The following is a 14,031-nucleotide window of genomic DNA, read 5'->3' as shown; positions in this document are numbered from 1 at the left end:
GATTATTTGGAATCTCTGCATGAGTTTGGGTTTTGTCTTTTTGTGTTGTTATTAAAAAAATCTCCTCTTAAACTCTCAGCATGAAAAAGAGAGTCTTTCCTCTCTTCTTACTTCCTTTTCTTTTTTTCTTCTTCCCTCCCTCTCTTCATTTTTTGAAATCTGAGCTCTACCCCTTACTACTTACTCTTTGTAACTAGCAAATCACTCAATATTTCTAGCCCTCAGTTCCCTTAGCTCTTAAATAAGAAGGTTGGACAACACATATTTTCCAACTTCTCTTTTAGCTCTGAATCCTATAATTCTATGATTATAAGCCTAAGACATTTGAAACCAACCTGGGTTACAGTGTCAAATTTCACTCTAACCATCTATTTAAGTGTGGGTAAACTGTGAGTCATTTTACTTCTTTGTATCTCAGGCTCCTTATCTTGATGAGAGATTTGGAATAAAAACTCTTTAATAAAGTATATAATGATGGGGTGGACCTGGATTTGAATTCTGACCATGCTATTTATTAGCTATATGAACCTTATTGACTTATCTGGGCCTCAGTTTACTCATCTGTAAAATGAGGGCATCATATTGGACCAGTGGCCTCCAAACATTTTGATCATGCATCCTATCAGTAAAAGTCATTAAGCAAATATAAATATATAAATGTATAAATTATGCATATACAAGTCTAACCATACTGATTATTATGTATAAATATGACAAAAGAAGATGAGTTAAAGATGAAATATTTGATCCTAGAGCCAATAGGGAGCTACTGGATATTATTGAGAGCAGAGGACATGTTCTGACTTGAGCTTTAGGAGGTATGACAGGTGTGTGAAGAAAGGATTAGGGAGGACAGAGGCCAGTCAAGAGAACCAACTAGAAGGAAATTGCAGTAGTTCTGTTGAAAGGTGATGAGGGCCTGAATAGGTGATGAGTGCTATGTGAGTGGAGAGAAGGGGACAGATGTAAGAGATCTGAAAATGGAAATGATGGTTTTGCAAATGATTAATTTGTGGAATGGGGGAAGACTGAGGAGTCTGAGGTGGCATTCAAGCTGTGAACCTGGAAGAAAGGTGGTTTCTTCAACTGAGTCAAGGAAGTTAGGAAAAAGGGAACATTTGGAGAAAAAGAGCTGTCACAACCTATCCACAACTGCTCATCCAGTCTGATTCATTTTGTCTTGTCCAAAACACAAGATAAAATGGGGAAGAGAATTTCCTACCAGCAACAATTTCCTACTAGCAACTGCCCTGGGGTCCAAAGCCCTTCCCCAAGAAATGAGCAGGGCATGGGTGTGATGGAGGGAGGCAATTGCTACTGCAGGTGTCTGGGTTGTGATTAGCTTATAACTAAGGCACCCGAGGAACCTACAACTAACTCGGAATGGGCAAAGTGGTGTGTAAGGAATCAGTTTAATTGTGTAGGAGATGTTTTATTATAGATTTTCTAGGAGAGAATGAGATGCAGCTCATCCTCTTGTCAGCTGATTGATGACACAACCCTTAAGGTCAGACCAACTCCTCCAGGAGGTCATCATTTCCACTTTGGAGACCCCTGAATTTTATAAACCTGTGATTTCTTTCAGATGTAAAATTCCATACATCTACAATCCCCCCCCCCCCCATTTTTAAGCCTAGGTATTTGTTTTTGTAATAAAAAAGAAAATTTATTAATATCTTTTGTTTTTACATTGTTTTAAAATTTTCCCCATATCCTCCTCTCTCTTCCCACTCTGAGAGCCATACTTTATAGCAATGAATTTTTTTAAAAGGGAAGAGGAAAAATTTTTTAGCAAAAAAAAAACTGATTAATACACTAAAAAAAGATGGCAATATTTGCAAAGTTCCACATCGGTAGGCATTCCTTTCTCTACTCTTCTCTCTGATCTGTGCAAAGGAGTAGAGGAGGGAAGAAGTATATTTTCATATCATTATTAGAATAAGTTTTGCCCAAATTTTAAAAATAATTAATCAGAATTTTGGCACATCAAACTACTTCTGATCACAGATTTGGAGCAAGAAAAAATTTGAGCTTAGAAATCATTGCTTCATTTTACAGATGAGTATATTGAGTTCTAGAAAGGTAAAATGATTTGACCAAGGTTATCCAGGTCAAACATGGTTAAACAGGATTTTAGAAGAGTCCTCTCTCTAAATTCCAAACTTATTCCTCTTTCCTTTGTGCCACAGAAACTCTGAACTTAATCTAATTTTGTAAATAGAACACTGAAATTTAAATTCCCTAAAAATTCCCGTGCTTTTTGACAAAGTATTTGGCAAAAATACATTCTATGTTTTTTTAGTACAAAACATTTAGTTGGAGATGAGTGCCCTGTCTATACAGCATAAACATTTTTAAATAGATAAGTGATTTTACCCCTAAATGCTTATTTTTAGATATGTACATTTCCAGTTGGAAATGTATTTGAAAAAACAAAAAAAAAAGCCCTCTTAACAAATAGTATGGTTTTCTTCAGCATGAGGGAGATTGATTTTTCCTTCTATACCTAATTATTCTGCAAGTAAGGTGTCTCCAAAGTGTAAATATATATTATAATCCCAGGGGGAAGCAGTCAATCCCCCCCCCCCCGCCCCCAAGGCATATGTGATCAACCAGAGTGAGGGTAGAAAGATGTGCTGCATCCTACCTTTCTCTTCAAAGCTAACTGGGCACCTATCTCATATATAACCACACCACCCCCTTAAACCCTTCCCTACCTTACCTCTCTAACTGCTCTGAACAGGTTGTGGGTGAGCTCTACAAGGTGTACTCAACCCAGACAATTTCACTAGTTAACGCAGGACAAATTTCTTGTTATATCCGCCTCATCCTGGGATCTCCATATCCTGTCTTCCATCTATCACCTCATGGCCTACCATATGTCCTTTTTCAATGGGCTCCATAGTCTGGAGGAATGTCTGATAAGACTCTAAACACTTTGTATATGTGTGTTGTAGGAATGAATTAAGAAATATACTGATTAATTTGGATAAGATAAGAAGTTTTGGAAAGGTGTCTTTTTAACTGCAGATTGACATTCCTACTGTGTGTGTGTGTGTGTGTGTGTGTGTGTGTGTGTGTGTGTGTAAGAAAGTAGCATCAGATGAACAGGAATTAACAGGTTGCGATTACATTAACTTTCTTCTAATCTCACAGTTCTCTTCCAAATTGCTTTATTTCTGTTGAAGACAACACCATGTTTTGAGTTTCCAAGGTTTGAAACCTTGACATTATTGCAACTCCTCATTTTCCCTCACCAAACATATCCAATCAACTGTCAAATTTTGTTATTTCTACCTCTGCAACTTCCCTGAGTCATATCTTTCTCTCTGCTCACAAAGTCACCACTTCATTTCAGTCACTCTTCATCCCTTATTTGAACGATTGCAATGGCTTACTAATTGGTTTCCTTGGCTCAAGTCTTTCCCCTTTCCAATGCATAATTCACATCCCTACAACAATTATATTCTGAATGAACAAGCCTAACTATATCACTGTCCTACCTTAATAAATTCTAATGGCTCCTCACTGAATCAAGAATCAAATATTTCATCATTACCTTTCTAAATTTCTGTGCTTTGTGTAAGTTTTATAATATGCACAGTCATTAGAACAACACATATATAATTTATAAATGTATACTTAGCAAGTATGCACATATTGGAGATCTATACTTAAGCATTTTCTAATCATAGGGTGTAGGATCTAAATTTTTTGGAGATGATTGCACTGTAGAATTGAAAGTTGAAATATTGAATAGGACTCAAAATTTGACATACTGTCAAATTTCCACACCCAGGTTGACTTAAATTACACCTTTTGTTCTTTCTGCCAGTTCTCACTATCATTAACTTCACAATTGCCTTTAAAAAATGTCTTCTTTGTTCTTGGAAAACTGAGATCATGCTAGGCTTAATTTCTTGTCAAGATAGCACAATATTCATGGTCATTGAAAACAATAGATTATTGGAGGAGTTGACATTTTCATTATCATCATCATTATTATTGCCATTCATTATAATAAAAGGCAATATTCATGAAAATATTTTGCATAGCACCCTATGCTTTTGAAAACATCTTTTGCAAAAGCTAATCTCATTTTCTTCACCTGTCTGCTCTTTGATGTAGGTAGGTAGGGAATAGATAATCATCCCTGCTTGACAAATGAAGAAACTAGACCCAAAAGAAGTAGAATGACTTGCTTAAGATTATAAGAAGAGGGTCACTAGGACCAGGCCATAGCCTGTGAACTCCAACTTGAATCACTCAAGCCTGGTGGTTCATCTCTTTTCTATTTGATTCCTACTGAATTTATAGATTTTACCATACAATTGAGTATTCCATATTACTTAATTTTTAACTGCTAGTTTTATATTTAGACTATTTTTCTTTATAGCTACTTTTCTATTTCTTAAATCCCAAATTATTTGGCCCAGAGGGTACTCAATAAGCCCTTTACGCAATTGAAAAATCATAGAATCTTAGAGCTAGAAAGGAATCCAACCTCCCATGAAATGAAAGTTTTCTTTACAGTGTTTTTGACAAATAGCCGTCTAGCCTCTGCTTAAACACATTCAGTGCCAGAGGACCCTTTAGATAGATCTTGGAATTATAGGGCAATTCTAATTGTTATAAAGCTCTTCCTTAAATTGGGTGGAAGTTTGCATTCTTGTAACTTTTATCCTTAGTTCTAGTTTTCTAAACCTCAGTTTCCTTATATGTAAAATGAAGATACTAAACCTTGTATACTTCCCTTACAGGGTTGTTGAATGGAGAATGCTTTAGAAACCTTAAAATGTTGTAAACATTTATATATTATATAGATGAGATAATTATTGACCTGGGCACTTTGGTTTTGTGGCCAGCTGTAGTTTGCTTAGTACTTGACTTTTTGGAAGTCCTGGGAAAGACCATTAAACTGTTATAGTTCTTTCTATAACATTCTTGGGAAGCAGATAAATGTGAGCTAACAACAACAGGATTATAATACTAGAATTAGTGAATCTAACTGTTGGGGAGTCAACTTTAGACCCAAATATAACTTTTGTGTAAACACTTCCAAAGATAATTTACTGTCTTAAAAAAGCATCCCCTTTTATTATCAGAAGTTCTTGTAATAGTAAAGTAATTTTTTTCAGCCAAAATTTGTCACTACATATCTGTCTAGTTATTCTAGTTTTATGGATACAAAAGATTTTTTTTTTCCTGGGGCTCAGAGTAATATTGTGGAAGAGCCCTTGGTTTGGAGACAAAAGACTTCAATTCTAATCAAGGCTCTACCACCTACTACTCATATAACTTAAAACTAGTTATTTGGCCTTAGTTTCCTCATCTGTGAAGTGAGAGGACTGGATTAGATGGCTTCTGATGTCTCTTCCAACTAGAAATCTATAAACCAAGTCAGTAGAAAAGCTAGATTATGTGGCTATTGATTTAATTCATGATTTATTCATGATAATAATAACCAATATTTAAATAATATTTTGACGTTTACAAAGCACTTTATTGATATCCCACAGCTAAGCAACTTTTTTCTAACAAAAGACAATGGTTAATTAATAATATATAGATAAACAATATCTAAACTAGTATGTTTTTAGTTTAGAGTTAGAAAATGGAACAGAGATCAGATATTCATATATATATATATGATTTATTTATATGTATATAGAAACCCTTATTCTATATTTATATTCAGAGATGTATTGGTAAATATTTAACATTGAGCTCTAGTAAAATATATGTGCCTACTATACTTTTAAGTCTATTCTTCATTAAGAAGTAAGGAAGGAAGAAAAGAAGAGCAAAGATGACAAAAGATGAGGACATTAGAGTATTAGAGGGCTATGGAAGGCAGTCACACCAATGCATCTTCTTGGTGGTATGGTGAATTCATTTAAAAAAAAGCTCTGGGAAGCAATTCAGGATGTGGTGAAAGTGATAAGAGGTCCATACTCTTTGATTCAGAAATGCCACAGTTATGCATATACCCTGAAAGAGTCACTGTTAAAATAAAGAACACACATACTCTGAAATATTTATGACAATACTTTCTTTGGTAACAAAACCATGGATAAAGTGGATGCCCATTGTCTAGGATATGGCAAGCGTGTTGTAGTACATGAATAGTGGAATATAAAAAAAGTTTAATCTTCATTATTAACACTTTCTCTATCACTGTCTTAAGGCATAACTATTCACTCTGAAAATCCAACCTTTGGCTTTTGAGAGTCCATATAAGCTGGCCCCTGCACACTCCTGTTTATCTACCTATCTGTCATTTATAGATATATTGTTCAGGGTGTTCAAAGAGCCTTAGTGAGGTTTTAAGCTTAATGAAGTTCAAGACTTTTGGAATACCCTGCATATTTATACCTATACCATGTATATCTCTTTCTGAGTCTCTGCAGATATAGAAACACAGGTATGTAACGAAAATGCAAAACACAAACTACCTTTAGAAAAATGGGTCAAAACTCTTGGACTTCTCTAGGCCTTTCCTGTAAGAAAATGTTTGGCATTTGCACAATGGTGTCTTCTCAGTGCATGCTTATTATATTTTATAAAAACATTATTGCTAGAATAACTTCTTTACTCCTGTATCCAATTGCAAGAGAAGGGAAGCGAATAAACATTTAGATAGCACTTACCATGTGCTAAGCATATTTTACAAATATTATTTCATTTTGTCCTCACAACAAGGCTGGGAGGTGGGTCCTACTATTATTCTCATTTTATGACTGAGAAAACTAAAGCTGGCAGAGGTCAAATTACTTGCCCAAGGTCATACATTTAGTAAGTGTTTGAAGCTGAATTGGACCTCAGGTCTTCCTGATTTCAAATATGCTTCCCTCATTGGGGGTACTGGCTATATTTCAAATTTCAATAAAACAAAGCATTGATTTAAAGATAATTCCAACTGTGATCTTGAATTTCTTAAAAAAATATCTCAAGAGTCAGGAACAGACACATAAGATATCTGGTCATAGGCAACTATGAAAATTAATTGATCAGTTGTAGGAGATATCCTAGAAAGGATACATGCCCTAGGCTGGAGATTGGACTAGCTGATGTCTAAATTCCCTTTAATTCCTAAGATTCATCTACAAGTTGCTGTTTGGATGACCAAGGCATTTCTTTTAGAAAAAAGTGAAGAAGTCAGCTTTTTTTGTAGCTTGGTATTAGGATTTTAACAAATTTCCTCTATAGAAAACATTGAAATTGAAGAAATGCTTTAAGGTAATTTTCAGAATAGACATTTTTCTCTGGCTTATTTTAAAACTGAGAATTATAACATCCAAATGAAAAGCAAAAACAAAATAATATTGTTAAACTCAACTTTTAAAAGTGCTGTGATACATTGTTCATTGGCAAAGTGCTAATTTTATAGATTTCCCTCAGCAGTAGAACCCCAAATTTCAACATAATCATCCCCCCAAAAGAAGTAATTAATGTAGAAGGGACAGGTTGTAATTAGTGGGGGAAAGGGAAAACTTACCATTAAAATGACCAGAACTCCCACAGTTCTTAAAGCAAGCCAGTCCATGATTTCTGATTTCTCCTGTGAACAAATCCCAGAGTAGCTGTTTCAGTCCTAGTATTTGAACCTCTTGAAAAGAAAACCTGGAAAATGCTGGATCTCAGCAGTGTGTCTTCTTTCTCCTAGTGTGAGCACATGGAGTTGCTATGTGATTCTCCACCCTAAAACCCTGGGTTGGTCTCACCTGAAAGACTTGCATCATTTTGCTCCCAGGTAAAACCTTAGACACACCTCAATTTCTTGTGAATGGAATCCTTTGAAGGAAGCTGAAAGGAAATTTCATGGGCTGAAGACAAAGTATAATAAGAAGATGCCAGGTGAATAATAAATTTATCACTTGGAAATGAAGAAGCCAACCTTGATCACAATGTAAAAGAAGATGCCAAGTTTCTCCTTTTGGTTAAACTTAACCCCCCGGCCCCATTATATTTCCATGTAAAATTTGGAGATATATATATGTATATATACACAACAGAAGTACCTTTAGGGGACGAAAAGTTAAATGAAATACAAGCTTCAAGCAAAGGTTTTTTAAAAATTCAGCATTCAAGGAACCAGAAAGATAGTGGAAGAACTCTGGCCTTGAAGTCAGAAGATCTGAATTTGAAAATTCTGTTACAGCATTTACTAACTCTGTGACTATGGGCCAGTTACTAAAATCCTCTGAGGCTCAGTTTTCTCTTCTGTAAAATAGGGCAAATAATACCTGAAGTAACATATCTGTGTGGATTTTTGTGAAAACAAAATATATTTTGAAGATAATATATTTAAGTACTTTGTAAACTTTAAAATGCTACATTGATGTAAACTAGTATCATTATTGTAATTGAGTGGCCACATTTTACACTTATTTCATTGATTTTATTACATTAGTAAATGATCAGACACAAAATTGAAATAGAAACTTGTGCACTACTTTGGAAACATTTGGAATTATAGGTGAAAGTAACAAGGTAATTGTTGCCTGAAGTTTTTCTAGCTACAGGCAACTATTTAATTACAAAATCATAAGGATATAAAGGGATCTCTAGCCTAGTCTTTGACCTGGATCATCTTTGCTTACTTGCCTCTTTTCCTTTCCAGGTTGCCCAAGTCTTTCTTGTTTCAGCTCTGGAGCTCAGAATAGGAGACAAAGCTTTTGGGAGGAGGGTCTGGTTGATTTGAACAGGAGAATTAGCTCATCTGTGAGTCTTTGGAGGCTGCCAGCTTAAACTGGAAATATCACAAGAACAGGCTTGAGGTTTTTTGCAGGTTTTTCCAGCATTACAACCACATTTTTTGGCAATATTCTCATCTAGGATAAGGAAAGTGATTGGCTATGTAGTTTTTCATTTTAAATTTTCAAAAAAAAATCTGTTATGGAAAGATGGAAGCCTAGATAACTCTCTTAAAAAAATCTTAAAAACAGGCTTGTGTCTTTTGGTTGTTTACAAAGAAAGATACAGATAGTGGTGAGGTGATATGGACTGGTAGAAGATATCACAGGATTTTTTAGTGATCAGTATTATGAGAATTTAGAAATAGAAAGTTCTTCTCAGAGGATTTGTTGCAGCCAGTGGTTTGAATTCTGGATTAAATTTGAGAGACTCATATTTATATTCCTAAGGAAATGGGACCTATTTCCTCCCTTAGGGAATTGGAGGGACACAAAGATTTGCAAAGCCCAATCTTAATTTGGTGGGAAAAAATGTTAATTTTGAGAAGTTCTCTTCTCTTCTCTTCTCTTCTCTTCTCTTCTCTTCTCTTCTCTTCTCTTCTCTTCTCTTCTCTTCTCTTCTCTTCTCTTCTCTTCTCTTCTCTTCTCTTCTCTTCTCTCTCTGCCCCTCTCTTCCTCCTCCTCCTCCTTCTTCTTTTTCTTCTTCTTCCTTCCATCCTCCATCTTTCCCTCTCCACCTGCTCTATGACATCTCTCTTGTCCGTGAGCCCCTGTGCTTTGTTGCTCTTTCCATTACTATCAATATAATACCCACTTCCAGCAATAGCTGGTGACTTCCTCTCTCTATGCCTCAATTTCTTCACCTTTAAATGAAATGGTTCCTCATCTCTAAAAGAAGCTGGCCTCTAGGGTCTCATCTCTTTTGAGGTCATTGATCCTATGATTCTACCAAGAAATGTTGGTCAGAAACCTCTTTCTGGCTTTTTATATTCTGTATGTAATTTTATGTTATCTTTGCAATATCTGACTGCTTTTGTTTTCTTTTAGTTATTGTAAATTGTTTCCCCAACTGCTTTCTAGATGAAGTAAAGCCTTGTGTCTTACTGAGCTGCTGTGGCTAAATGGGGGAGGGAGGATCCTGGGCCAAGATTGCATTGCTCTGATCACTTAAATTCCTTGTTCCAAAAATATTTAAGAGCACCCCATTGCCAATTCAATTCAATTAAAAATCTTTAGCTTGACATTAAAAAGCCCTCCATGATGTGGATTCTATCCACATTTCCAGTCTTCAATTCTGAGACTCCATTAAATATTCCATTGTGTATTCTCTACTCTAGCCAAGCATGAGTTCTGGCTAATCTCCAAACATGTACTATATTTTTCTACCTCTTCCTTTTTGCTTGAGCTGCTCACTTCATCTAGAATGATTTCTGTGCCCTCTACTTTTCCAAATCCTACTTTCTTTCCACTACCGCATCGACATGGACAAAAACTAAACATTGAAAAGGCATGAAGGGATTGTTTACCATACTGGAAAGAGAACTATCTATATCACTGAAATCATAGGTATTGAATGAGAGGTGGATACTGTATATTATGCCAATTTTAATAACAATTTTAGGAGTCAAAAGTCACAATTTCATCCCTTCCTGGAAACTGGAACATGTTTGACATCTATTATGAAACCACTAATTTGCTCATTCATGTAAGTCTCTTCCAGCTTTTCCTTTGGGTTTTTGGACTCATTACCTATGGTCTTCTAGTAAGGAATGAATACAAAATTCCAAGAGTTGTGTGTTGTGATTAAAATTTGGTTTGAAATATACAGATTATATTTCTTATATAAAAGACCTTACCAGCTTTGGATATTTCCCTGCTTTGGATTATTTCTGTAGATCTACTTTTGAACTTTAGTTTAAAATAAAGGCATTAACAAAATTATGCATACTCCCTGAGGGGTTGGACTTGGTTGGAAGAATCATGATCTGTCACTGCCATTTGCTGTCTCATGCAGGTTATGGGAAGTCACACCTATCCTCTATTAGCATAATTTCCTGAAGGCACCTAAAAATATGGGCCAGAAAGACTGTGTATGCATTTCTCTTTTGTTTAGGAAGAAATTTAATTAGTAATCCTAATTATACATTTTCCACTTGGGACATACATAGCTTAATTTAGTTTGTTTCTGTGATTCTTGCTTTCGTTTCTTTAAAGGATGTTGTTACGTGTACAATTGTTACTGGGTATCTTTGTCCCGGCTTGGGCTTTTTGGGATCTAAATCCTAGATATCAGTAAACTGAGAGGAAATGCCATCTTTTCTGTTTTGTTTATATGTTAAATGATAGTCACCACTTTGTGTGATACAATTCTTTCCTACTAGTCAAATAAGTGGTTGCTCACCTGCTATGACTTTAATAGCTTTAAGCAAAGCTAAAATACTGCATTCTTCTCTTTTCCCGATGCCTGAAATGCCATCATTATGATTTCTGTTTTTGTGTTGTGTTAGTAGGTTTGGGTTATAGGTTAGTTGTAGGTCTTTTTGTCCTTTTCCAGAGGTATTGTTTTAAACTACTAAGGTGTCTGGAAGGGGATTGGGTCCCAAGGTTTTTTAGATCACTTTCTTCTTTGAGTGAAGAGCATGAGGAAATAAGACAGTCCTGTTTCCCAGTGAAAGTACTTACTGAAAGTAAGAAAAACATCATGGAAACAGGAGGTCAAAGGACTTGGAGTAAATAAGTTTGAATTCTGACTTTGCTAATAATTAGTGTGAACAAATCATGTCTAGGGCAAGGTTCCCTGGGCCTTGGCCATGTCATTTATAATGTGAGAGAGGGGGCAGTTAACAACCTAAGGTTTTTCCAGTTCTTAAATCTCTGATCAAGTGAAATCAAATGATATATTTAAATTGCTTTGTAGTCAACTAGGTGTCTGACTAGGTAGCAGTGTTGGCCTTGGACTAAGGAAGCCCTGAGTTCAAATCTGGGCTCAGATACTTATTAACTGAATGACTTTGGGTGAATCACTTAACTTCTCAGTCTCAGTTTCCTCACCAGTAAAATGAAGGTAAGAATAGCACTGATTTCCCAGGGTTGTTGTGAAGATAAGAAGTTAAACTGTTTGTAAAGTGCTTTATAAACCTTAAAAGTACTATGTACATACTGCTTTGCCATTATTACTACTATTAATTTACATTCTAAGAATAATAAAAATTCCAAGTGGGATGAGATGAAAATGTGAAATTTGGTGTCAAAAGATCTGGCTCTTTCCTTTCTTTGCTGTGTGAATTTGGGCAAACCTCTTTACATTTTCATGTATATTCATCTATAAGGTACTTGGAATAAATGATCTTTAACCATAACATTTTGTATTCTAGGATTCAAATGACTGTATTATGGATATTTCTTTAATCTTTCTTTGTATATCTTTCACAAATCACATAGTTTTCTCTTAGGTAAAGTAATGGGAAAATGATGCCTTTTGTTTGTCTAGCAATCAGATTGTAAGAGAATTATTTTTGGTGGAACCTTTGAAGGAGTAGGGTTTCTTGGATGATTGTTTCTCTTTCTACTCCACCCATGCATAAGGTGCAATAAGAGGTGGAGTCTTCCACTCGGTTTTTAAAACCGCAAGATATGAGGTGTGGCTTTTTGATGGACATAACTGCAGTGCAGAATAAAAGAGAGATCTGCATGCTGAGATCTGGGCTAGATCTTGTCTTATTCTGGAAAAAATGGCAGGAAGTTGAGAAGTTTTGAGGCCTGTTATGATTCTTAACAAATATTTTGATTCCCAAATGCAAACTCTGGCAACAGAAAATCTCCAAAGATAAACAATCAATTAATCTTTATTTTTCATGCTTGCATCATTTTTGGCTTCTCTACAAAAAAGCAAACCTCAGGTTTTGCTGTTGTTTTACTGACTCTAAAGACACTCTAGTCTGAACTGGAAAGTCTAAATCTACAATCCATGGATCCATGACCCCAACTAGCTCTAAGGAGAGAAGGTTGGTTGGGAAACTTCTTTGCTATTTTGATGATTTAAAAAGATTTTAATTGGGAAAACCTGTTAAATTTGCTCACATACTCTACAAACCTTGTTGGTATTGGGGTTATCTCCTATAGTTTCACAATCCTTTCCAAATATTATTTAGAAAGAAAGAAGGAAGGAAATGCTTTCTGGCATAATTTTTTTTTTTCAGGGCAGAAGGGCATTATTTAATTCACCTCTGTTTATTTGGTATTCAAACAGGGTCCAGTGGAACACTCCTTTCGCATAAAAAAAAGAGAGAGAGAGAGAGAGAGAGAGAGAGAGAGAGAGAGAGAGAGAGAGAGAGAGAGAGAGAGAGAGAGAGAGAGAGAGAGAGAGAGAGAGAGAGAGAGAGAGAGAGAGACATGTTTTCTGCAGCTCTGGGCAAGTTTAATTGGTCTACTTCTGTATGAACACAATTTATTCCCTTCATTGACATACAGTAGCAAATTAGAAGCCATTTCAGATCTAAATTGTTACTAAATCCAAGTCTTCAATCAAAGTGTTATTTGGCCAATAAGGATGCTGGCTCCATTGCTTCTTGTCATTAGCTTCTTTCTTCCTCTGAGAATTAATATTATTTCATTTTTCTTTAAAGAGACTTGAGGATTCCTGTGGATTCTTGAGAAAGGTAGCCTTTCCCATCACGTCAGCCTCTGCACCCTGAATTTGCGGTCCTTGATTCAAGGCTATCTAGGCAGTGCCAACATGTTCAGGCTTTTCCTGGTAGGATCCACCCAAAAGGAAACAAAAGGGCATGGAAACCTAGAGCTTGTCTTCCTAGCACAACAGGTCTCCTGAGTCAACTGGACCCTTGCTCTGTTAGTCACAAAAACCAATTTAGCTTGTGAGTGTTAAATAGTTTCAGTGACACCATGTTTTAGCACTGACCCATACCCTAAGTTTTGGGTGTGATAGGACATGATGGATACTTGCTTAGACAATCTGTCATGCCTTTGGGTATGAAAGTGATTCATTTCACTTGAGTGTCATGATCTTGGGATCCAGTGATACTTTGGTATAGCCAAACTTTATTTTAAGTTTTTGAATCTAATGAGACCCCACGGCTCCAAATATTTTTATGTCTACTGTTGTGTTGCTTGGACTGGTAAAATGGAAAGAGACCTGGGGTCTTTTTCCAAATCAAAAAGTTGAGCTGAACAAGGGCAAGATTGCTTTACTACTTCATGGGAGATCCTCTAAGTTGACACTGAACCATTATGGTTACTCTTTGAGTATGTTATTTTACTATTTCTGAATCTACGAGTCTGAATATTGCTATCTTGTCCACAAGAATAGATTTAAAAA

At 35.7% G+C, this 14,031-nt stretch overlaps 1 protein-coding gene across 1 annotated transcript in view; it reads right to left on the bottom strand.

Annotated features, from left to right (window-relative positions):
• DSG3 (desmoglein 3) overlaps nt 1-7,760 on the bottom strand; it is a 50,066-nt gene extending 42,306 nt beyond the window's left edge. Inside the window, exon 1 of the mRNA XM_056823840.1 lies at nt 7,499-7,760. Within this exon, the coding sequence (XP_056679818.1) occupies nt 7,499-7,546 (48 nt within the window). The 5' untranslated portion in view covers nt 7,547-7,760. The remainder of the gene's footprint in view (nt 1-7,498) is intronic.
• Between the last annotated feature and the right edge of the window lie 6,271 nt (nt 7,761-14,031).

Source organism: Monodelphis domestica, chromosome 3, assembly GCF_027887165.1.
Source record: "Monodelphis domestica isolate mMonDom1 chromosome 3, mMonDom1.pri, whole genome shotgun sequence".
NCBI classification, from domain to species: Eukaryota; Metazoa; Chordata; class Mammalia; order Didelphimorphia; family Didelphidae; genus Monodelphis; species Monodelphis domestica.
This window is presented reverse-complemented; position numbering and strand designations above follow the sequence as displayed.